Consider the following 26,866-nt stretch of genomic DNA (forward strand, 5'->3'; position numbering starts at 1 on the left):
GTGGGTGTGTTTGGAATGGCATAGTAAATACATTTTTATTTATTTTCTTATTTATACTGTGCACAGTGTGCAAATTTTCTGAATGCATGGAACAAATACTACATCTAACAAAATGTGCGGGATACAACAGAGCATGGAAAAAATGTATTCCATAAAGTAGTACACGTATTCTTCCTTCCATTTCCAATGTATCCTAAAACTCATTTTAAGTATTTAAACATAAGCCTTTTGATCAAAATGTTTTGACAAACTTGACTGGTGCAGTATAAGTATCCCAAGACACTATGCAGGTCTTAACCCGGTAAAGCCTGACATATGAAAGAATTGTTTTTGACAATAAACTGTTTTTTAGTACCATTAGACAAACTATAAAATGAAACCGTTTTGTATGTTTATGTATGTTTCATATTTTTTTAATTTTTTTTTATGTATCATAGTTGATACATTAAGCTTTGAAGGCCAACCAATTCATTTTTGTGTAGGATATTTGTTATTGAAGTTTCTCTTAGTTCATACATGCTACAGTGGTAAATATTGGGGTATTATCAGAGGACTCCCTGGGCTTTTCAGAGACACCAAATGTTTGAGAGCTTGGCCATGACAACCTCCTCTCCTTGGTCTATAAATATGGACTGAAATGTGTCATAGTTCAATTCAGCATAACAAATACAATCTGAATAAAATATTCCTTTTTCAATAAACTATTTTTATCATATGTATTTTATGCACCAAACACTATAATGACATTTAAAAAAAGGGAAATTGTAAAACTTTTTACGTTGGGTATCAGGAACTTATGGTAAGATGACATCATAATAGCTTTTAATGTAAAATAATGAGATATTTATAATGACAGAGCAGGCTGCATATATGAAAATACACAGAAATATTAGTTCACACATTAAATATGTCTTATAAAATGTATAAGTCAGAATTTTCAAAGCTCTGTGATTTTTTTGTGGTGGGCATGAATGGAATGGAATGGTGATTGAGAGATATACCTCAAAAGCCTGATTATATCATATTTGATACATGGATTTCGAAGGGGGGTTTTCAATAAAATAATATTCAAAATTTTAACCAAGCACAATTTGCTCATATTCAGCAAATACTCATTTTAAAATATCAGTAACAATATAATCTTTGCTGATTTTAATAAAGTAAAAGTGACAGTAAAGATTTCACTTCAAAAAAATTTGTGCATGCAATACAAAAGCAGACATTTTTGAGAAAAATAAAATAAAAATATTTTTCCAACAAGAAATGCCCGGAAATGTCCACCAGGGGGAAGCAGACATCTAGTACATTGCAGACAATAGGATTTTCGGCATTTTGATGATGTTAGTGATACACAGGCTTTAGAAAATAGCTTATCAAATTTGATAAAGGTGGCTTTAAAGTGATTTTTATTCAAACTAACAGATTTCAATTTTATTTCTTTTTGTTATATGAAGGTCTGAAGGAACTGACTTGGAAACTTTTAACCAGACCTTCATTATTTACTTTATGCTACTTTTATTTATAGATTTTACAGTTTTAGCCTCGTCCCAGACTCAGACTTTTAATATTACACTATGAAAATTCATTATAAAAATACAAATTAATACGTTTAACACTATGATAATCTAATCAAAGAGTGAAATAATCATAGACCATTTCAATTTCAAAAATTATGACAGTCCTAAAGTTGTGGCGTCATTTGCACCACACCAAACAATTTTGCCACTAATAAATGTACTTGTTTATCAAGTTGACAAAAGTGTCATTGAGGAGCAAGCTTGAAATAAAACATAAGGCAAATGATGTTTGAAGAAAATAAAGACTATAACTTATAAGAAAAATCTAATTTTCATATTCAAATTTTCATTTCCAATAAAGCTATAGTTTTGCCAAATTATGCAAAAAGTATGAAAAGTCTAGGATGCATAAATGTTAAAAATGTTCATCAGCAACATATGCACCACAGAATTCTATTAAACACAATACAGAGATGTGCTGGAAATGACACTGTGGTGGGAATGACTTTCAGAAAAAAATGACATAAATGTCCTCTGATTCATATAAATACACGGTCGGACATTGTTGTCAGGCAAATTAAATAAATTAGTGAGAGTGTGAAAAATGTTTTAACAAGATTTTACTTTCTAGAAATTCACAGTGCTAAAAGCGACCGAAGTTGTAGAAACTCTCTATTACAATTGTCATAATTGACAATATCCTCGGTAATATAAGAGGATGTCAGATTTTTCTTCTAGAGGTCAACAAATTTTGCCGATACCGATAACTAAGGTGGTGGAAAAGGCTGATAATCGATTAATCGGCTGATAGTTTTTAAAATCGATTTATAGAATGTTACAACATTTTCTTAGTCGGCACAGACATAGAGGACAGAGTGCAAAATGAATAAAAACCCTGATGTAGTTTTCTTTTCAACCAAAATCCCAAAAATAATCAGAAAAAAAGAAGATTTGTTGTATAACGTGGGACTTTTAACTCTAAAAATGCCTGAAACACACCAAGGATTCCTATTTTGAAATGACGGAGAATTGGTTACGTTACAATGATCTATTTTTAATATTGACCAAATTGAGCTTTGTATAGCCTATATATTATTGTTATTCACAATATATCAAGCTGGACATACGTCTATAAAGTCGCATTTTTCTTTGCATGCCCTCACTTCAATTTTAAAAACATAATTATCAGAGCAACACGGAGGAATTAAAAAAAAACTATCGGCAACTATCGGATTTTTGCAGATAACCAATAGTTCCAGAAAGCAACTATTTGCACCGATTAATTGGTAAAACTGATATATCGGTCTACCTCTAATTTCTTCCTCAAAAAGGACATTCAACACTACTCTGCTACTTCAGACCCCATTATGTTTGTTTATAGCCAAAACATTTTTAGTGATGTCACAGATGACTATAAAACAAATCTAGTGGTATTAATCATCAATAATCTGTGTAATTACAGTATGTACGTAAAGTTAATACAGATGCAACAAATGACATTCCAGGACTTTCAAGGACTTTACAGGAATATTCTAGGTTCAATTGGTCCAAAAGTTAAGCTCATCAACAGCATTTGTGGCATAATATTGATTTCCACAAAAACATACTTTGACTTGCCCCTCCTTTTCTTAAAAAAAAAAAAAAAGTAAATATCTGGGTTGCAGTGAGACACTTACTATGAAAGTGAATGTGGCCAATTTTTGGGGGGTTTAAAGGCAGAAATGTGAAGCTTATAATTTTATAAAACCGCTTATGTTAATTATTCTGTTCAAACTTGTGTATTATTTGAGCTGTAAAGTAGTTTAAATCTTCATTTTTTCAGTCAGTTTATGGTTCTATGGTTTACTGCGTTATGTTGTCATGGCAACCAAGTTGTAAAACTGGATACAACTTAACAGAAAAGGTTAGTAAGCAAATTTATCACACTAAAATCATGTTAACGTGTCTTGTGGCTATAATTTTGAAACAGTGAGGATTTTAATGTTTACAGGATGGCCCCATTCACTTCCATTGTAAGCGCCTCACTGTAACCCAGATTTTTGCTTCTTTTCTTTTTTTTTTTTTAAGAAAAGGAGGGACAAACCCTCCTTTTTTTGCCTCAAAAAAACTTTTGAGGTAAAAATTTGTTGAATTTACATTTCATTTTAAGCCATCTTTGGGTTAAAGGATTTCATCTGTGGTTTTCTGGAATTAAATAAATTCATGTTTTTTTAAATATTTCAGCTACATATTTAATATCTATACATGATCAAGGACTTTTTAATGCACCTCTTGTTAAAAAACCTTGTTAAAAGTTGCTATAAATTTCAAAAAGCCAAACTGAAGTACTTCAAGTAACTTGTACAAACCCTGTGTATTGATAATCACAGCACCAGGTTTAAGTCCTCTAAATGCACAACAGAAAAGTCAGACACAGGATGTATGTTGATGTCCTGTTAAACTCACAGCATCATCTTTCTCCTCACTGCTGGACTGTGAACTGCTCCTGTGCTCCTCTCGCTTCATGAGCCGCTCATACAGGTCGCTCACCAGGAATGAAGGGTAATATCGCTCCTTCATGGTCTCGTAAACATCTCCCTGAATCCTTAGGAAAATGTCCGTTCCCTTGTTTCCCACCAGAGTCTGCTGGATTTCTTTATAAAGAGCTTTTTCCACTGGGATCTCCCTGCTCTCCACAAAGTAGTTCTGGTAGATCTCTCCCACCAGCTGTGGCACCTCATTCTGCGTGGAAACAAAGACATGAGAGCTCATTTAATGTCTAAATATCAACACCTGACTGGTTTTGACCAGTTTTGCTGAGCTGGGAAATAACTGCACACCCATGCTAGCTTTATCCTTATTAAAGGGGGCCATATTCTACCACACTTATGTAGCATTTCATTGTTTCCCTGAAGTCCACTGACACTTCAGATTAAACAGGCTGCTTTTGTTCATTATACCATTAAGATTTTTATATGTAAATAATCACTGATATGATTGGCTAACTTCATCACCAGTGAAGTGGGGGTGGTAACTGTCATGACAGTAATGTCCCAATGAAAAAAATTGTCTAAAATAGGTTTCATTTGCTTTATACAACATATCGTTTCTTACATCTTTATGTGGATTTTCGGGTGAAATATGATCTGGACATGTTCACGACAGGTTTCATGAGATTTAGCCTAAAGCCAAGGTTCTGATGATCTACACCAGGGGTCAGGGCCGTAGCTAGTGGGGGGAAAGGTGGAAATTATTCAAGGGGCCCAAAGGTCCAGGGGGGCCTATAACAAATTAGAAACTGTATTTTTTAATAGGTAATGGGCCCAGAGCAATACATAGTGAGGGGGCCCAGAATTCCTTGCTACGGCCCTGCCAGGGGTACTCAATAGGTGGACTCAGGTCAGGATCCAGACTGAAGGACATTTCACTCCGGACCGAGCTCAAAATCTTTGTGCTTGTTATCTGACACCTGACTAAGTGATTGTGTAAGCATACGTTTATACGATCACGGAGCTGAAATAAAGTGCGTTCAGCGTTGCTTGCTTTATTCCCACTCCACGCGTTGCCTCTCTCTCCACTATAGACGTGAGGCGCCGCATAAAGCCTAATTTACTGTATGTACCTGTTGCAGGTGTGGTTATTCTAACATCAAAAACATTAATGTGGCACCTTTAGACTATAACGTTTTTTCCACTTTAGCTTTATTAATCAGCATGTTAGGAGCCTTTCATAACAAACAAACTGAATTTTGTTCTAATTTTGTGAAAATTAGATGTCATCACAGATGGCAAGGAAAGCCAATTTATACTTATTATGCAAACAGTATTTTAATGCTTCACTGTTATGTAAATTGTTTATTTGTTGTTAATATATTCTCACTTTAAGGAAAATATAAAAAATTCAGACTTTTACATTTTTATAAGTGTTCTCTCAGAGGATATCCCTGATCCCCCATACAGTGATTTTTTTATCTGTCAAAAGGCCTCCTCTGTCCCACACACACACACACACACACACACACACATATATTTAAACACAAAAACTGTACTGCTGTCATTCAGCTTCAAAACAAACTGTTGATCTTATCTTTTAATATTCATATCCAAGTGCTCTCGACTGATGAAGTCTTGATGAAATATTTTAATATTTTTGTAGAAGATTCCTCAGACCCCAGTACACTGGCTGTCTCTGGGCCCCCAATGTCCTCATCCCTGCCCAATTTTGAAGAGACTATTCTGACTGTTTAGGAATATAAATATATATATATATACATATATATATACACACACACACACACACACACACACACACACACATCATTTTTTTATTTTTTTTATTCCAAAGTACTATTGCTGCCAACGTGGCAAGTTATAAAAACTATTTAAAAAAGATACATAATTTCCTTGCCATATAACTACTGACACCATGTAAGCTACATATAATTATCCTGACCTTTGCAGGGAAGGAAATATAGAGACTGGACCTCTTGGAACTTTGAGTACCCCTGCGCTACACTATATGTCCCTCTAATGTTCTGCTAGCAGCAATGCTACACTGTGCCTGCAATGGTTTAATTGTTTTGAAAAGGTCTTCAATGTTCAGCATCTGAAAAGGATTCCGGACAGTTTAGAACCTACTAGCAACATATGGCTAATCTTAACCATTTGGTTTGGTGTTATGCTGAACAGATGCAAACTGATAATAAGGGGAAAAAACAACATTAAAACATAGTTGCATACCTGCAGTTTCACATAAATGAACTTAACGTGCCTCCTCAGATAATAAGAAGCCAACAGCATTCTGGAGTACTAATTTCTTCATGAATAGCCATGTTTTTATTCTACAACATTCCAGACATCTTTGTTTACGGTGTCTTAAACTCTCCAGGACCACACAACAATGAAAAAAATAAAAAAATAAAATAAAAAATAATTAAATAATTTCCGACATTCCAAGACAGCTCTGTAAAGACTCATAATTGCTAATTTTGCACAGCTGTACATAATGCATCAGTATGATTATATTATTTAAATTATCTTGTGTCTTCAGAAGTCTTTGAATAGAGCAAATGCATCGTATGGAATACTTATTTGTGCTTTTTGGATCTTGCCTGTCATCATCCTCTCCCTCCCTCATCCATGTAATTTTGCATTCCATGGATAAAAAAAAAAAATAACATACTGGGTTAGAGCAACATGATTAGTAATGTGGAAATGTATGCAAAATAAAATGTATGAAAATGAATTTACTCACCAATGATGTCAGAATTTTCATTTTTGGATTAACTATTCCTTTAATATCGTTTTGCAAAGCATTACCGCTTTTTATGTATTCATTTATTTTGGGGTATTTTAAAAGCCATTTTCTTTAATTAAATGTTTTGTGTATTTTGGCAACACAATGTAGACCTACTGACAAAAAGTGAATTCAGTTAAATTTTCTCTCAGTGAAGGGTGCAACCTTTTATTATTCAACAAAACAGCAAAAAAAAAAACCTGAAAGAACCTATGCAACTTTCATTGTCTTTTTTACAATATCAATTTTTCATTATTTAACAAAACAGTGACAAAGCAGTGCTGTTTTTATAGCAGTTTATCAATAAAACCTTTTAATATAACTTAAAAGACTTTCCCTTTCAAGTCAGTCACTTCAACGTTGCATCAGTAGCTGACACTATGGGAGCTCCTCCTAGGGGTGGTGACTGTGAAACCCTCTACCATCACACCAATTTGACTGGCTGGTGACACTTAGCGCTCCGACTTATGCTTGCATCATCGCATGGCATATAAACCAGAGCCCAGCAACACACATCTTTCAGGGTCGCATAGACATCTCTCATGCTCTGGAACCCTAAACCAATGCTTCGTCATTTTAATCTGCACCCGGACAGCAAGTAGAACTCCTTCACCCTGCGTGATCTGGAAAAAAAGTGTATCCTTAAAATACTTGCATAGTGTTTCTTTATAAGAGTGTATTAAGATACTGAAAGAGCCCTATGCTGAAACAAAGTCTTTAAGGCAAAAATGTTTTGCAAATGTTTTTCACCTTGTGAGCGATATATCACTATGTCCGACAGACACGAGTGCTGAAAGAACAAACAAAATGAACAGTAAGGCTTTTACATATTTTTTGAATGGCAAAAAGAGCCGTGGGCTACGGTATATACTGGACTCGAGGCCCTTGAAATCGGACACTTAGGAAGTCTCCGTTCAAGATGGTAACTCTACTGGTTTGTGTCAATTGACCTGAAAGATGCATACTTTCATGTGCAGATTGTCCTTCGACACAGGTCGTTCTTGAGATTCGCCTTCCTGATCGTGACCAGTCTACTCAAGCTCCAAAAAAGGCCTCCTTCAGTTCGCGAAGCGCAAATTCTATGCTTAGAGTTACAGAATCTCCTTGCCAAAGATGTAATGGAGAACGTACTGACATAAGAACAGAAAGGCTTTTACAGATGTTATTTTTTGAAAGCCCCCAAAAAACTTGGGTTACGGCCCATACTGGACTTGAGGCCCTTGTCTCCATTCAAGATGGTAACTTGGAGGCAGATCCTGTCTCATGTCCACCCTCTGGACTGGTTTGTGTCAATCGACCAGGAAGATGCATACTTTCAGGTGAACATTGTCCCTTGACACAGGCCATTCTTGAGATTCGCCTTTGAGGGGAATGCATTCCAGTTCAAGGTCCTACCCTTCGGATTTCCCCTGGCTCCTCACACATTCATGATGATTGGTTGCTGCTAGCTCAATGTGTGACACTCGCCAAGATGGCCAGACATAAAAGTTGTCACCACAGATATGTCCAACACAGGCTGGGAAGCCCTGCGTGAAGGACGTCCGGCATCTGGCACCAGGACAGGTGCGCAAACTGCATAACATATAAATTGCCTGGAGCTCCTTGCAGTCCTCCTCCACTTCCTATTTTTCAATATGAAGGGGTGGTAATAACAAAGCCTTTTTACTACCCTGTTGACTAGGAGTCATTGCCAAGGCTCTCATAGTGTGACGCTGTGCCAGTAGCTGAAAGTGACCAACTTAAAAGGGAACTTCTCGGTTATGAGTGTAACCTTGGTACCCTGAAAGGAGGGAACGAGATGTGCTGCACTACTGATTTTTCCACTGTTAAGGGAAAGGGAGAGGCCCACTCCTCCCTTCAGTTTGAAAATTCCGATGGTGTGGCACTGGGCTCTGCTTTATATGCCCGTGATGACGCAAGCATAAGACAGAGCACTACGCGACACTAGCCAATCAAATTGGTGTGATGGCACAGGTTTAAGGTAACCGCCCCTAGGAGGAGCTCCCATAGCGTCAGCTACTGATTTAGCCTCTCGTGGCCTTCTTTCAGGGAACAAATTTACACTCATAACCATGACGTTGTCACTTTTACTTTAATATTGCTTCTACTTTTCCTAATTTGTAAGTGATAATGTTTTTTTTTTAATTTATTTTTTTATTTTTCAACATGACAAGGCAAAAACATTTTGCAATAATACTGATATTCAATGAGATTATGGTGGTACAGAAAAGACTTTAAGACGTGACAATGACAGCAGATCTAATATGATCAGAAATGTTGAGCTGAAGGTTGTGCTGGTGTGTTGAAGTTTTTGATTGACCTTGTTGGCGCACTTGAGCATCTCCACCAGTTCCCAGAAGCTGATCAGAGCTCTCTTATCCACACGCTCCATGTAGACACGGAAATGCTCCCGGTACACTGAGTTCGACATGATCTCCTCAAACTGAAGAATCTGTGAGATGATGAGACAAAAATGAACACCACCATATTTTTATTACTACAAACACTTCATAAATCACACACAAAAAAAAAAAAAAGCTACACTGCAGATTAATAATCTTGAAAAGGCTGCATCATTAACCAGCAACACTGCTGTCAGATGGTGAGTTTGTTCCTCATATTTTAAAGAGCACATATTTCTGCTTTGTACACTACACTTCTGTAGCATTTCAGGTCCACTGATAATGGGGACAAGCTCCTTTAACCAAGAGGTTATGTTGTTGAACTCTAAACACTGAGGGTTCTGTTTGTTTTAAGAACGCCTGCAGAGCGGGAGATATGGCCTGTTAGTGACTAACAAACCAACACACTCACTGAGCTTTATGTCAGGGAACTGATCTTCACTGGGTTCATTACAGCTCGGCCTGCAGATACATTCAGAGACAGGCCTGACTGTGCGGAGCAGAACAGCCTAGAGCTACTGCAACAACAACAGTCTGTCATACGACCAACTGTAGGGTGAGCAGGGCCCTCCCTATCATTACACATTTCTCCATTGAGCAGAGAAACTCACACATAATAGCATAAGTGATATTCTTTAATGGAAGCTTAAATCTACTCATGGCTGACCAGTAAAAGATCCAAATTCAATGCTTTATATGAACAAAATACGAATGTTTTATTTAACCTCTTCAGCATATTTTCAAAAACCCAAATTCAAAAGCTCAACTTACACAAATACAGTGAACTAAATACAAAATATTGGTATAATTTCACAGAAAACCAAGTAAAAATTACTTCAATTATAATAGTTCATAAATATTGTATGTTTACAAACTTATGATGAACATGTATTTATCCTGTCTTTGAAAGCATGTGATTCAGGCTCTGTTTGCTCTATGTCCCTCCAAAAAAAAAAAAAAAAAAAGTGTTAGTTCATTCCACTAGATGGCAGCAAATCCTAGGAAAAAGACATTTTCCTCTATCACCTTCAATCACAATATACAGATCTAAATTGTTGGTGGCGCTCTAACACAGCTGAGCACTCGCTATGACCTCCTCCATAGATATTCAGTCTATTTTGTGATGCCATGCACCTTCCCCACTGTTTCATCGAGAATCTCAGCCTGAGTGGACTAAAAGCTTAGACTAAGTGTTGTTGGAAAGCCGTGATCCTCATGAATAATGCGATTTATTATAATTGTATAATATCGGTATCATTTTGTATGTATAATATTTCATCATCTGTAGCGGAGTACATACAGTTGAAGTCAGAAGTTTACATACACTTAGGTTGAAGTCATTAAACTCATTTTAACCACTCCACAGATTTTACAGATTTCATATTAGCAAACTACAGTTTTGGCAAGTCATTTAGGATATCTACTTTGTGCATGACACAGGTACTTTTTCCAATAATTGTTTACAAACAGATTGTTTCACTTTGAATTGACCATCACAATTCCAGAATTCAGAAGTTTACATACAGTAAGTTAACTGTGCCTTTAAGCAGCTTGGAAAATTCCAGAAAATGATGTCAAGCCTTTAGGCAATTAGCCAGTTAGCTTCTGATAGGCTAATTGGCATCAATTGGAGGTGTACCCGTGGATGTATTTTAAGGCCTACCTTCAAACTCAGTGCCTCTTTGCCTCGGAAAAAAAATCTGGTTCATCCTAGGGAGCAATTTCCAAATGCCTGAAGGAACCATGTTCATCTGTACAAACATTTGTATGCAAGTATAAACACCATGGGACCACGCAGCAATCATACTGCTCAGGAAGGAGCCGCATTCTGTCTCCTAGAGATTCATGTAGTTTGGTGCGAAAAGTGCAGATCAATCCCAGAACAACAGCGAAGGACCAAGTGAAGATGCTGGAGTAAACAGGAAGACAAGTATCTATATCCACAGTAAAACGAGTCCTGTATCAATATAACCTGAAAAGCCATTGCTCCAAAACCACCAGAAAAAAGCCACACTAGAGTTTGCAAGTGCACATGTGGACAAAGATATTACTCTTTTGGAGAAATGTCCTCTGATCTGATGAAACAAATATGGAACTGTTTGGCCATAATGACCATTGTTATTTTTGGAGGAAAAAGGGTGAGGCTTGCAAGCCAAAGAACACCATCCCAACCATGAAGCATGGGGGTAGCAGCATCATGTTGTGGGGGTGCTTTGTTGCAGGAGGGACTGGTGCACTTCACAAAATAGATGGCATCATGAAGGAAAATTATGTTGATATATTGAAGCAACATCTCAAGACATCAGCCAGGAAGCTAAAGCTCGGTCGCAAAACAGGTCTTCCAAATGGACAATGACCCCAAGCATACCTCCAAAATTGTGGCAAAAATGGCTTAATGACAACAAAGTCAAGGTATTGGAGTGGCCATCACAAAGCCCTGACCTCATACCGACAGAATACTTGTGGGTAGAACTGAAAAAGCGTGTGCGAGCACGGAGGAGGCCTACAAACCTGACTCAGTTACACCAGTTCTGTCTGGAGGAATGGGCCAAAATTCCAGCAGCTTATTGTGAGAAGCTTGTGGAAGGCTACCCAAAACATTTGACCCAAGTTAAACAATTTAAAGGCAATGCTACCAAATACTAACAAAGTGTATGTAAACTTCTGACCCACTGGGAATGTGATGGAAGAAATAAAAGCTGAACAAAATCATTCTCTCTACAATTATTCTGACATTTCACATTCTTAAAATAAAATAGTGATCCTAACTGACCTAAGACAGGGAATATTTTCTATGATTAAATGTCAGGAATTGTGAAAACTGAGTTTAAATGTATTTAGCTTAGGTGTATGTAAACTTCTGACTTCAACTGTATTTTGGTAATAATATAAATCGATGAAGCTGGACTTAATTTGTTCTGGACATCTGAGACATTACATTGGAGAATTTACCCAAGAAATCCTACAGACAAGTAGAAAATGGCTCATTATGAAGAGAAAAAAAAAAAAACAGCCTAAGGTAAGAGCTGATATAGAGTTTGTGGCTACTTGTGACTTTCAGAAGCAGTAATCTGAGCAGAATTGAGACGTTTGTCTTTGTTGTCTTAGAGATTATCTAGCATAAAGGATCTAGCCATATTAATGGTGATGGCGGGTTTTTCCCAGGCAAGCACCACTTATGTTTTCTTCAAAAAAATCTTTAAATAAAATCTAGTTTTATTTAGGTTTATCTGGCAGCATGGCTGGTTGCTGTGTAAAAAGCTGGTGGCAACAATAATAAACCACATTCTTAGAAGAGTGAACAGAATTTTTCTTGGGCATGGTAAATCTACTCTTTCTCTGCATGTAGGGAACTTGCACTTTACTTTCAGAGCTTTCAAAATATAGTGTGAAGGTAATTTCTTTTAGTACCCGTTGGCCCTGAGAACCATCCACCTCGTCCTGGGCCCCATCCTCCTGCTGTTCGTAGTTTGGACCTCCGAGGAGCCGGATCCGTTTCTCACATTGTTTCTTTGCGACCGTGAGCTGGTTAATGTAACGCTTCATGTTTCTGGCACGTAAAAGATCGGCCTTCAGTGCAGCGGCCTCTTTCCCTTTACTGTCTGCAGAGATAGAGAAATATATATAGAGAGAGATATAGTCAACCCTGTAACTATATAGGTGTATGGTGGCCTTTTAATATGAGTCAGCAGAGTATCATCTCAGGATAATTTTTTAGTTTGTTTGTTTTGTCCAATGTAAATTCATTTTTTCAGTTCCATTTGAGTTTTCAGGTGAAACCCATACAGAAATTTGATGTATAACAATATATGTAAAACACATACTGTATGTATGTTCATGTATGGTTTCCACTGAGAAAAAAAAAAAAAAAAAAAAGTCACATACTATGCATCCAAGCCATAATGTATATTTTAAAATACTTAATTCATACATGTAACATTTCTCAAATAAAAAGTTTAAATGGTGATATATCAGATTTCTGTAAGGAAAGGGATATGGAATACATTTAAACTTGGGCTGGGCGATATATTGAGTATGCACAATCGCTATGATATTGCTAACGATATAAAATTAAGCAATATTGTGTATATCACTGTATATAAAATATAACTATAAAAGTGCATATCAATGAAAATTATTACGTTTTATGCTCCCTAGTGTTCATTTAGTGAAAAACTGTGGGAAACAGGCCTTTTATTTTTAAATAGATTTTTATTCAATGCCTTGAATTATTGAATCTACTTGTCAACAATGGCTGTTTGGATGAAATGATGGTTCCTCTGATTTAAAAAAAAAAAAAACCCCACATTAAACCATTTCAGAGCAAATAGATTATAGAGATATACGTATATTGAATATCGTCAATAGGCTGAAAAATATTTGATATAATTTTGTAGCCATATCACCCAGACCTACTTTAAACATACACTTAAAGCATTACTATTACTAGTTTTGCATGCTCACATTAAACTTTATCAAATCAAGTAAAATAAAAACACCAAGTATTATTTTAAGCATTGTAAAATTATACAGCAACAAGCATATTTCATGTATCTATTACTATTAATTATTCGCTTTTATTTTTAATAAGTCACCTAATTTTCTGATCGCAATGCCTGAACAATTGTATTCAAACATCATTCCTGAATTCCCGATTTAAGTAGTATTAACAGCTGATTCATTGCATGCTGCTGCCCACTGGACCAAAAGACATCAACAAGAAATGTTATGTGAATTTGGGATCATGAAGCAGCTCACAGGAAAAAGTTTTTACTTTTTGACCTGTGAAGTTTGAACAGAAAGAGCCACCTGTAGCATTCAGCTAGAATTCCCAACACTCAGATTGAGTCTGAAAATATGAGCAATCACCACGAACTGGCAGTCATCTCAGCACACTGCATCTTCCGGTGGAAGCACAGGAGGCACATTCGCAGCTGCTCTCCTTGCATTCCTGCCTGTGACAGCCATGTCTTTGTGATGAAGCAGCAGGCACATTTATAGATTTGCCCATTACTGGCTGGCAGAAGACGGAAAACATGACGGCAAATAAACAACCACTTCCTGACTGACTGCGAGGACTAAAATAACACTAATGCTTCTCACCATGTGCATTAAAAAAGGGTTTCATTAATCCAACATGGAAACAAAGGCAGGATTAATTAGCTTTATCAATCTCCATTGATCTATGTCTGGCTCTTGTAATAAACTACCTGATTATTCAAAGTAAACCACCACATTTATATCCAGATATGGTTCATTAGCTGGCCATTGTAACATGTACTGTATATGCCACGTTTGTGAAGTTGACAAAATACAGACAGATCTGTTTACAACGGATTGGCTTTTACTAGTGAATTAATGAATAGGAATCTTGGCTGTTTAAAAGAAACTAGCCACGCATAGGGTACAAATTAGTGTCTAATTATTTTCTTAAAGCAATAAAAAGGTGTTCCTTGTAAAAAGAACAGATGTTCTACACTAAACTACTAAAACTAAACCATAAGCTAACATAAAATTAACAATGCATTAGAAGTATCTAGTTTTAAACACTCCAATCTGTATCCAAAAATTCAAATCTGACATATGAAAATGTTATAATTGACATACTGTAATCTGATGAATTGGCATTAATTGCAGAAAATACTGCGAGTTATTATTTCAATAATCAAACATTAATTTCCACATTTTGTGAGCAACCATGTTACCAAATCATTTTCTGGTAACACTTTAAAATAGTTAGTAGTTTTATATTTGTACAAGTAAACAGAATCTTTTCACATCCCTTTGACTCAATTCACAGTTATAGTAAGAGCACTTACAATGGAAGTAAATGGGGCCAGTCAATAAATGCTAAAATACATGTAGTTTCTTAATTATAATCAAAAGATATAAACAATATACATGATAATATTATTTTAGTTATAAAACCACTTACTAACCTTATCTGTGTAAAGTTGTATCAAATATAACTTAATTGTCATAACAACAAAACCCTGTAAATCCATGGTCTATATCAGCAGATGCTTCTCTTGAATAGCAAACTCAAAACGTTTGTGCTTTTTATAAGTTAAAGTAGTAGCTCTAACCCCAATCTCCAATCTCGTTTCATTAATTGGATGCCAGGTTTGCCAGCTCCTGACTCGAATTAGCTTTTGTTGACATCATTAGCCTGGGGTTAACTTTTTCCAACCTACACTGTGAATGTTTGAACGATGTATTCTATATGTATAAGAACAATACAATAATTTATGTGTAGTTAAAACAGATTGTGTTTGTTCATTGTTGTAACTTAGATGAAGATCAAACCAGATTAAACACTTTTTTTTTTTACATAAATGCAGGTAATTCTAAAGGATTCACATACTTTTTCTTGCCACTGTATTAATCTTAAATGTTAATTTAAAATATACAAACACATTTTTAAAACTAGAAGTTGTATCATTTACATTACATATTGCATTATGAACTAACATTAACTAACAATGAATAATTTTATTTTCATAAATTACCAAGATTAATACATTTTATCATATTAATAAAATATTATCAAATAGAACCTCATTGTGAAGTGTTTATGATTTTCCACTATTAAAAACAACGTAACATTCAATAGCATTGTGACACCCAAGAAGTAACATTATTTGGACTCTTTCTCCAATATAGTAAGACAACAAGATAATATCATTTTAAAATAATAATAATAATAAAAAAAAATAATACTTATTTTTATTAAGACAGTTTTATTTATATAGCGCCTCAAGGCCGCTTAACAAAGCAAAATACATTTCTCAATTTTTACAAATATTGTAGTGTTGACAGCATTAGTCAAGTCAAACCATTCAACCCGGTTACCAATCTTTAATTTATTTAGGGATGCAAACTCATGAAGGGTGAAAAAGGTGAGACAATCACTGGTCCATTAACATGGTTTCCAGAGATATTTTTTAAGAATAAGGTAAAAGCACCAATTCCAGCGATTTAAGTGATTCAAGTATGGCAACTTAACTGCAAAACTGTACAAAATTTGCTGCAAAAATAAAGGGCGGCAAATATTTGTTCAGTTTCATTTACTGATTAGTTCAGTGACCACTTCTGGAGATGCCACAAGGTGGCAAGAAATGAGCGTCTTATGTGCTGTAAGTGAGTCTTTGAATCATTTTGAGTCGTACATGACTGAAATCTACCAAGAGACTTTATAGTGTTTAAGCATTAAAAGAACAAAGCAGATCTATAATTTTCCTTGAGTTTGTGAGCTGCTGAGCATGGCCTTTCATTCAAAAAGTACATTTGAAGTCAGAAGTTTACATACACCTTAGCCAAATACATTTAAACTCAGTTTTTCACAATTCCTGACATTTAATCGTAGAAAACATTCCCTGTCTTAGGTCAGTTAGGATCACTATTTTATTTTAAAAATGTGAAATGTCAGAATAATGTAGAGAGAATGATTTTGTTCAGCTTTTATTTCTTCCATCACATTCCCAGTGGGTCAGAAGTTTACATACACTTTGTTAGTATTTGTTATCATTGCCTTTAAATTGTTTAACTTGGGTCAAACGTTTTGGGTAGCCTTCCACAAGCTTCTCACAATAAGTTGCTGGAATTTTGGTTCATTCCTCCAGACAGAACTGGTGTAACTGAGTCAGGTTTGTAGGCCTCTTTGCTCGCACACACTTTTTCAGTTCTGCCCACAAATTTTCTATCTGTCAGGGCTTTGTGATGGCTGACTTCAATACCTTGACTTTGTTGTCCTTAAGCCATTTTGCCACAACTTTGGAGATATGCTTGGTGTCATTGTCCATTTGGAAGACCCATTTGCGACCGAGCTTTAACTTCATGGCTGATGTCTTGAGATGTTGCTTCAATATATCCACATAATTTCCTTCCTCATGATGCCATCTATTTTGTGAAGTGCACCAGTCCCTCCTGCAGCAAAGCACCCCACAACATGATGCTGCCAACCCCATGCTTTACGGTTGGGATGGTGTTCTTTGGCTTGCAAGCCTCACCCTTTTTCCTCCAAACATAATGATGGTCATTATGGCCAAACAGTTCCATTTTTGTTTCATTAGACCAGAGGACATTTCTCAAAAATTAAGAACAGTTTTTGTCCCCAAACTGTTGTCTGGCTTTTTTGTGGTGGTTTTGGAGCAGTGGCTTCTTCCTTGTTGAGCAGCCTTTCAGGTTATGTCGATAAAGGACTTGTTAACTGTGGATATAGATGCTTGTCTACCTGTTTCCTCCAGCATCTTCACAAGGTACTTTATTGTTGATCTGGGTTTGATTTGCACTTTTTGCACCAAACTACTGTACGTTCATCTCTAGGAGACAGAACGCATCTCCTTCCTGAGCGGTATGATGGCTGCGTGGTCCCATGGTGTTTATACTTGCGTACTATTATGAATGTAGCACCTTCATGCATTTGGAAATTGCTCCCAAGGATAAACCAGATCTGTAGAGGTCCACAATTTTCTTTTCTGAGGTCATGGCTGATTTCTTTTGATTTTCTCATGATGTCAAGCAAAGAGGCACTGAGTTTGAAGGGAGGCCTTAAAATACATCCACAGGAACACCTCCAATTCAGTACACCTCCTATCAGAAGCTAATTGGCTAATTGTCTAAAGGCTTGACATAATTTTCTGGAATTTTCCAAGCTACTTACAGGCACAGTTAACTTGGTGTATGTAAACTTCTGACCAACTGGAATTGTGATATTCAATTAAAAGTGAAACAATCTGTCTGTAAACAATTGTTGGAAAATTACTTGTCATGCACAAAGTAGATGTCCTAAACGACTTGCCAAAACTATAGTTTGCTAATATGAAATCTGTGGAGTGGTTAAAAAATGAGTTTGAATGACTTCAACCTTAGTGTATGTAAACTTCTGACTTCAACTGTATGTTGACACCCCTTTCTAATTAATGAGTTTGGTTACTCCATTAATTCCAGTGAAGACAATTCATAATTCCTCTCCGTACAATGATATTCTAGGGCAGGGGACATTAACCTTTTTGACATGGAGCCATTTTTAATTTATCTTGTTAATCACTATGCCGTCCCCCGTCCCTTCATCCCATTTATGTACTGCATGTCCTAGGCCTATAAGGTGTGTTTCAAAAGTCTAAATGTAAAAAAGTGCTTATACAGTGGCAATAAAAATTATGTGAACCCTTTGGAATTAGCTGGTTTTCTGCATTAATTGGTCATATAATGTGATCTCATCTTCATCAAATGTGCTAAAACTAACAACACACAATTATAATCATTCATGCCTTTATTGAATACATCCCATTAAACATTCACAGTGCTGTGGAAAAAGTGAACCCTAGGATATAATAACTGGTCAATCCTGTTTTGGCAGCAATAACCTCAACCAAGTGTTTTCTATAGCTGCGGATTAGACCTGCACAATGTTCTGAAGGAATTATGGACCATTCTTCCTCATAGAACTGCTTCAGCTCTGCCATATTCTTAGGATGTCATATTCTTGGGGAACATTTGTTGATTTCTAAATATATCTTATTCATTTTACGTCACAACATTTGTTTTATTAACATTTTCAAAATCATGAAACTTTGTTTATTTTAAGGTTTGATTTAGATTTTGACCTAGACTTTTTTACCCCACTATGTGTGTTTCCTCTTTGCCTTTAATTATGTAGCCTAGCTTTGAGAGTCACCGTACACTGTGGTTTAGGGAGCGTGTACAGTATACTGGGTTAAAAATGTCAAACATGGACAGCAGTATCTTCTTATTTACAGCAAATATTTTTCTGAAGCAAAATGCAACAAATAAAAGAACAAAAATGTAGGCTGTCACCCGCTCAATCGCGCAGCACGACCAACACAAAGTGAACACGATAACTTGCTGCAATTCACCGAAAAAGAAGGCGAGAGTGACTTCAAAATAAAATACATTGTCACAGAAATAGTATTCTCAGGGCAAATGGAGGAGTCAGGAGGCAGCAAAAACAGTCAACGTGAGAATTTTATTACTCTTCAGCTTCATTCACAAAACACAAACAAAAAGGGCACTCAGTGGCCAAATAATCACACACAAACGAGTCACTCAATCGGGCTGTACACACACAGGAAGAGTTTCTCTCTGGTCCCTCTCTTTCTGTCAACTGATGCTCTTTGTCGGCCTTTTCAGGTCTCCCTCCGCCATCACTATAACAAGAGATAGGTGTTAATGATAATGACAGCCCAGTGACACAACCACGACCCTTTTGCTCACGCGCCAGTGATTACCCCTTCAGCATGCCACAGGTTGCTGACTCCTGTTCTAGGACATTGTGTGTTTCACAGACCTTTTCTGTCCCAGCATGACAATACCTCTGTGCACAAAGCACCATAAGAAATATTGTACTGTGTCTGGTGTGGAGGAACTTTACTGGCCTGCACAAAGCCCAGACCTGAATCCCACTGAACATCTTTGGAGTGAATTGGAACATCAACAGTGAGCCAGGCCCCATCGCCCAACATCAGTGCCTGACATCACTGATGCTCTTGGGTCCGAATGTGTCTGCAACCATTTACTACATTCAGAATTTATTCAGAATAGTGGAAAGCCTTCCCAGAAAAGTGGAAGCAGCAGCAAAGGGGGAATTGATGCTTATGGTTTTGAACTTAAACGATCATCAAGCACATATAGGGCCCTATTTTAAGTGCACTACACCTTAAGCGCAGTGTTATGCGATACGTCGTATACGCAAAGTCAGTGTGCATGGCCATGAAGTATTTATATTTTCGTGCAAGCATGCGTTAAGTCCAGGCGCAAGTGGGTTGGCGAAATCGCTTGCGCAAAACGTTAATAGGTTGAGTCAAGTGCAATTTAATAAGGAGGTTCTTCTCCGGTTGTTGTGACGTCTGAGTCCTTTAATATATTCCATTTCCTATCGAGCAACGTCGATATAAATGTGATTGTGTTTTCGCCTGCGCTGCTCCGGTACCTGATGTATGTGTTGTATGTTCTCCATCAGCCTTTCTGGGACTGTTGGCTCACGTCCTGCTCACCTGTGTCTCACCTGCTTAATATATGGTTAGCTTCTCTTCCATTGTTCATTGTTTTGTAATTTATATTTGTTAAATATTTCTCTGTTTAATGTTTAATTTCTGTTAAGCGTCCTTGAGCTTTGGAAAGGCACTTTACAAAATAAACTCATGAAAATTGTATAATGGTCATTGCGCCTAGCGAGTTCGTGATAATAGAGCCCATGGCATCCACAAATGCATAAACTTAATTTTATTACATTTTGTATTTAAAGATAAAGTGTGTAATTTATGCACCACTAGCATCACCAAACTGAAGTGCAAAAACAGTGATTGTTTTCAAACAGGTTTCCCAAACACTCTCCCAATCTACTATTGGTTAGGGCTACACAATTATTCGTAATTTAACTGTGATTACCGTGTTTGCCTCTCACAGTTAATTAAGCATACTCATCTGCTGTTGTGTGAGCTTTAGAAACCATCTTTTCCTTAACTGATCTATCCCACCCTGTTTAAAGGTTCGCTACTGACCAATCACTGTTTCACTTTCAAGCACACTCTGAAATACAGAGCTGTGTGCTGTATGGCTCTCATGTGTGCCGCTCTGTTCTATCTGTTGCGTATAAACCATACTCGGAACACCCCTGAGGCTTATGCTATGGTGTTTTCAGTGGTCTCAGAGTGGTTCTTTGAGCATGTGCTTCTCGCTTTATGCAGCTTGCTTACATGCATTGACCACGTAACATTTAAAGTGTTCCGGATTTACTTTAATTGCACATTTGCGTAATTCCAAATATGTCTGGTCGCCATAGGGATGGGATGCCCCGATCAGAATTTTTACAGCCAATACCGATCACCGATCTTCTTGTCACCTGATCGGCTTATACCATTCCTGATCATTTCACCTTTTATCAAGATCTCTATCATAACTGGCTATATGTAAGCTTTCTGCACACAGTCACTATTAATTGAATTTTCCTCTTCCCAGTAATATCATATACATATAACTTTGCCTAGTTTTTGCTGACAAAAAAAAGTTTAAAACGCTTATTACAAAGCTTCTTTTAATAAGACTTTACAAAAGGTAAAGGCTAACAAAATATTACCTTTATTAAGATAGAAAGCCCTATAAAAAATTACGCTTAGTGTCAAACTGAAGACAAACTGATAAACCATAGGTGCAATTAAACTTAATGTGACATTTCATTGTCAATATTGCATGTAATTATTATTATTCCTCATTTTATTTATATTTTATTTTTGCATTATATTTAATACATAACATTGTGGTATCTTAATTCTGTATATTTATAAATTCCTTCCCTGCCTTTTCATTTAGTTGTAATTATTGTATTAATAGTTTTTCACTTGTTGCTGATTAAACTTTAATGAAGGGAACACGCACTCTCTCATGAGGGCAAGAGATGAAAGGAAGGCAGAGAAAGTGCGCATGTTTCTGGACTCTATGGGTGCTACTGTTGTTAATGCCATTTGATATATTTGATAAAGATGTTTGAATTACACCACATCTTGTAACACGCGTTATTACTGAGATGCCTATGTCCAGGAAAGCCATGAACGATAATATTGATATTAATATTGACAGTGCTGCTCAAGTCTTTTTTTTGTGACATACACTATATTGCCAAAAGTATTCGCTCACCCATCCAAATAATTGAATTCAGGTGTTCCAATCACTTCCATGGCCACAGGTGTATAAAATGAAGCACCTAGGCATGCAGACTGCTTCTACAAACATTTGTGAAAGAATGGGCCGCTCTCAGGAGCTCAGTGAATTCCAGAGTGGCACTGTGATAGGATGCCACCTGTTCAACAAGTCCAGTCGTGAAATTTCCTCGCTACTAAATATTCCACAGTCAACTGTCAGTGGTATTATAACAAAGTGGAAGCGATTGGGAATGACAGCAACTCAGCCACGAAGTGGTAGGCCATGTAAAATGACAGAGCGGGGTCAGCGGATGCTGAGGCGCATAGTGCGCAGAGGTCGCCAACTTTCTGCAGAGTCAATCGCTACAGACCTCCAAAGTTCATGTGGCCTTCAGATTAGCTCAAGAACAGTGCGTAGAGAGCTTCATGGAATGGGTTTCCATGGCCGAGCAGCTGCATCCAAGCCATACATCACCAAGTGTAATGCAAAGCATCGGATGCAGTGGTGTAAAGCACACCGCCACTGGACTCTAGAGCAGTGGAGACGCGTTCTCTGGAGTGACGAATCACGCTTCTCCATCTGGCAATCTGATGGACGAGTCTGGGTTTGGCGGTTGCCAGGAGAACGGTACTTGTCTGACTGCATTGTGCCAACTGTGAAGTTTGGTGGAGGGGGGATTATGGTGTGGGGTTGTTTTTCAGGAGCTGGGCTTGGCCCCTTAGTTCCAGTGAAAGGAACTCTGAATGCTTCAGCATACCAAGAGATTTTGGACAATTCCATGCTCCCAACTTTGTGGGAACAGTTTGGGGATGGCCCCTTCCTGTTCCAACATGACTGCGCACCAGTGCACAAAGCAAGGTCCATAAAGACATGGATGAGCGAGTTTGGTGTGGAAGAACTTGACTGGCCTGCACAGAGTCCTGACCTCAACCTGATAGAGCACCTTTGGGATGAATTAGAGCGAAGACTGCGAGCCAGGCCTTCTCGTCCAACATCAGTGTCTGACCTCACAAATGCGCTTCTGGAAGAATGGTCAAAAATTCCCATAAACACACTCCTAAACCTTGTGGAAAGCCTTCCCAGAAGAGTTGAAGCTGTTATAGCTGCAAAGGGTGGGCCGACGTCATATTAAACCCTATGGATTAAGAATGGGATGTCACTTAAGTTCATATGCGTCTAAAGGCAGATGAGCAAATACTTTTGGCAATATAGTGTATGTGATCTGTCAAATTACTGATCGAGTCATAGGACATGAATATCGGCTAATACCGATCAGCGGCTGATCGGTCGGAGCATCCCTATAGCAAACCTAAAGTAACTTCATAACACAGGGGTTTTGTGGACAGAAGAATTGAGGAGCATAAAGCTGTTGTCAACTCAACACACAGAAACTCAAAGGTCTTCCTTCAGTTTTCTGCCAAAATAAAAGCTAGAGGCAGCAGAGCAATGCAAGTTATGACATTTTTATAGAACATATTAATATTGTATATAATAATAATAATAATAATAATAATAATAATAATTAATTGTTTTTAGTAAGCATTATATTACAATAATATAATACTCAAGTTAACCCTTTTAGTTCAGACTGTGTTTTTTTTTTTTTTTTAGATTTCCTGTTTCAGTGGCATACCCAAAATGAAAGGCTAATAACTTAAAAAAAAATAAATAAAAAAAGAAAAAGAAAAAAAGAAAGAGGGTCAAGTGTTTGGTATCATTGTAAGAAAAACTTTTCAAATGTTCTAATGATATAGTTTATGATACATTCTGTGACTCTCAGCCTAAGAAACTGCTGAAAAATCACAAAACAAATTAGCCACAAATGTACTTTTTTTCCCCTTATTTTTCTTATTTGACATTATATATCTTTGGGTGTAAATAAGGTGGCTCCACAAAACTGCTTTTGTTTTGTTCCCAATCATCTTGAATGTATCTGAGAAAAAATTTGTGTTGATATGATAAAGCAATAAAAGGTTATTACAAAAAAAGTTGTCATACTGTCCAAAAACATCTCCAAACAAATTAAAAATATAATAATTGTAAATAAGAACTACTTAGACATGCAAACAATGACTAAAGGTTTGCATAGCATGCAGACATGATTTTAGAAATGAGATTTCACAGAATGAGTGTCATTTGACTCAATGAGTCTGCATCAAGTCTGTGTCATGCTGAATTATGAGCACCGCTGTTGAGATTTCACATGGTTCATTTAATATTCTTGACGCAGCATAACACTTGCCAGCCCGTCAGCTGTGTGCTTTGTACACTGCGAAAGAGACCCACCACATACACACACAATGCACGTACTCACAGTAACGTCACCACATTACACACGTGTCAAACTCGCTTCAGTTTGAGTGGCTCACAAGCTCATTTCTGAAATATAGGATGGCAGGGGATCGGAATGTCTCACTGACCAATCAGTAAGCACTTTCCTCGTGAATATTAATGACCCTTCCCTGTCATCTGTATGTTTTGGAGTGCATTTTGCTCGCTTCAAAAGCAGAATGAAATGGCGCTACACGAGTCATGAGGCAATAAATAAAAATGTGGCAAAAACATGTATGTATCTTACTTGGGGGCAATCTTTTTCACTTATTACTTCATGAAAATTAAACAAAATGTGTGAAATAGCACATCGTTCCTTACTGATCAGCATTGTGGAACATTTATCTTGAAATAATTCTCACAGAGTGGCCTGAGTTGGCTAAAAACACTAGTTTGTGGGTGAAACGAATGTGCATGTTGTATTTTACGGGTTGAGACTTTTCTAACGTTATGACTCATGATTATTTGATCTGTATTTTACCTATTTCCATTATGATTGTTGTGTTCACATTTCATAAGTTATACAGTGGAACTATAATAAGTGGAACTATTATAGCACAGATGTGTGCTATAATAAGTGTCACGGTCCTGTCACTCTGTCAGTCTGGGTTTTGGTCTGACAGGACCGTGGCACTATCCGCCCATGTCTGTCTTTGTGTGAGCGCGCGGTCTGTTTTATTCCCTGCCGTGCGCTTTTCAGTCTGTTGTGTTTCATGTCTGGAGTGTGGTGTCTGGGTCCTGACTTCCTGTCTAGTTCTGTTTCGGTCTGTGTCGGGACCCAGACATTCATATTCCTTGTCCTCTATTATTGACGTGGGTGCATCGCGCTTGTGTCATCATGGCTGCATGCACTTGTGTCAATAATCTATGTCGGTCTTTGTGTCTGTCTCTCGTGTCCGTGGGCACGCGTTGCGCTTGCTATGTGCTGCACGCCCAGGTCGCAAGCTGTCTTCATGTTGCGCTGAGGTTCGGTCACTTCAGTAAGGTATCAGATGTGTGTGTGGCCGAACTTTCACACAAGTGTCCTGTCTTGTCTTGTTTGTCGATTGGCATGAGTGTCTATCGCCTCGTTGTCTTGGTGATGTGAGCTCATGCCAATCAGATGTTTTGCCTTCTTGTGAAAACACGCGGCTTTGTTATTGTTTCTATATCACCACATCTGTCTTCTGTATCGCCACATCTGCCACATCTTCTCTGTCTTACGTCACATCCCGCCTCCTTGCTTGCTCATTATTGTTTCATTAGTAACACCTGCCCATTATTAACCTGCTTGATTTCTCTCCCTATTTTATTCTCCTCATGTTTGCTGTCCAGTGCCAGTTCATCTTGTTCTCTAATCTGTCCTGTATCTGTTCTCTGTGTTCCAGTCGGTCCTGAATCCCTGTTCCCGTAGCCTGGTCCGGTCGGTGCTGGTTCCTTGTCTTCCTCTGCCTCAGTTCCTGGATTACTTTTTCCCCTATGGGGTGATTTATGTTTTTTCCCCCCTCATGGGAGTTTTGTTTGTTAATAAAGTATTTTTGGTTTTGAATTCTGCACTTGGATCCTCATCTCTGCAAACTGTGTCAAATAAGTATCTGTGAATGAGACGCACATAACACACACAAACCACCACTGTACTCGCATTCTGGCTGCTAGCATAATACAACATCATGTAAACAGTGATTAGGGTTATAATATAAATGGGCACCATACAATTTATGCAAGTGTATTGTCATTTATTTGTCATTTAAATCAGCATTCATCTGTAATAAAGGCACATTTCTGGTTCACGTGATATCCGCCAAATCTTAAATAGCAGCAAGTCCATATTTTTCAAATGAGAAGCGTTTAATGAATTAGCTAGCAGTTCCAGGTTAAAGGATTAAAAATTAAAACTTTTTTTTTAATATCGGTTATCGGTATCGGCCACAATGAGCTGTGAAATATTGGTTATCGTATTGGCCCAGAAATTCCATATTGGTACATCCCTTTTTGATAGCGCCACAGAGTTATACTTTTTGGGTAAATCAAACAATGTATGTCTGTCTTACAGTTGTCTCTGCATAATAAGGTGAAATAAAAGAAAGCATTTTAACACTGAAAAATTCTTACCCACATCAGCTTTATTGTGTTTGGTGAGTTTCATTTCTGTAGTTAATTGGTGACGTGTTTTACAGGCAGCACAGTAAATGTTATCGCTGGCTGCTGCTTGCCTACCATCTGAAACCAGAGCTCCTCTGCCTCGCGCACACACCTTATGCCCGCTTCACTGTAATTACCCACCTGTCAGTCACAGAGCAGGCACACGGCTAGACTGAACTACAGATGCTCTTATCAGAAAGAACAGCTCCATAATAGCGCAAGAAAGATCAAAGCAAATAAGGCTATGTATTTGTGTGTGTGTGTTGTCGTGCTGCTATAAGAGTCTCAATTTAGCGTAATGCCCTTTCTTAACTACTGGCAGAGTTAGTTCTTAGATGGTCCATCATGAAGATGTATTGACAGTATATGATATGTGTAGATTCCATTAAAGGAAATTGGAAAACATGAAGGCAAATGAAAAATGGAGCACAGAATTAGTCCAAAGAAACTGTTCAGAACCTGAGAGAAGATTTAGGAGCTTCCTTAAAAGCTCGTCTTTACAGTTAACTGAAGAAAGGGTAAAAACGTGGTGACCCAGAGTTTACAGCCCAAATAAAGAAT

General features: G+C 37.3%; 1 protein-coding gene across 3 annotated transcripts in view; it reads right to left on the reverse strand.

Moving 5' to 3' along the window:
• The window catches only part of LOC127413305 (sorting nexin-25-like), a 149,729-nt gene that overhangs the window by 41,888 nt on the left and 80,975 nt on the right, over nucleotides 1-26,866 (reverse strand). For all 3 annotated transcript variants that reach the window (XR_007892568.1, XM_051650322.1, XM_051650321.1), the window contains exons 7-9: nucleotides 12,605-12,795; nucleotides 9,112-9,243; nucleotides 3,963-4,238 (exon numbers count right to left, since the gene is read on the reverse strand). Coding sequence is in view for 2 of the 3 variants with exons in the window: in XM_051650322.1 (XP_051506282.1) it covers nucleotides 3,963-4,238; nucleotides 9,112-9,243; nucleotides 12,605-12,795 (599 nt within the window). In the remaining variant the exon portion in view is untranslated. The remainder of the gene's footprint in view (nucleotides 1-3,962; nucleotides 4,239-9,111; nucleotides 9,244-12,604; nucleotides 12,796-26,866) is intronic.

The sequence above is a fragment of the Myxocyprinus asiaticus genome, chromosome 22, assembly GCF_019703515.2.
Source record: "Myxocyprinus asiaticus isolate MX2 ecotype Aquarium Trade chromosome 22, UBuf_Myxa_2, whole genome shotgun sequence".
Lineage (NCBI taxonomy): Eukaryota > Metazoa > Chordata > Actinopteri > Cypriniformes > Catostomidae > Myxocyprinus > Myxocyprinus asiaticus.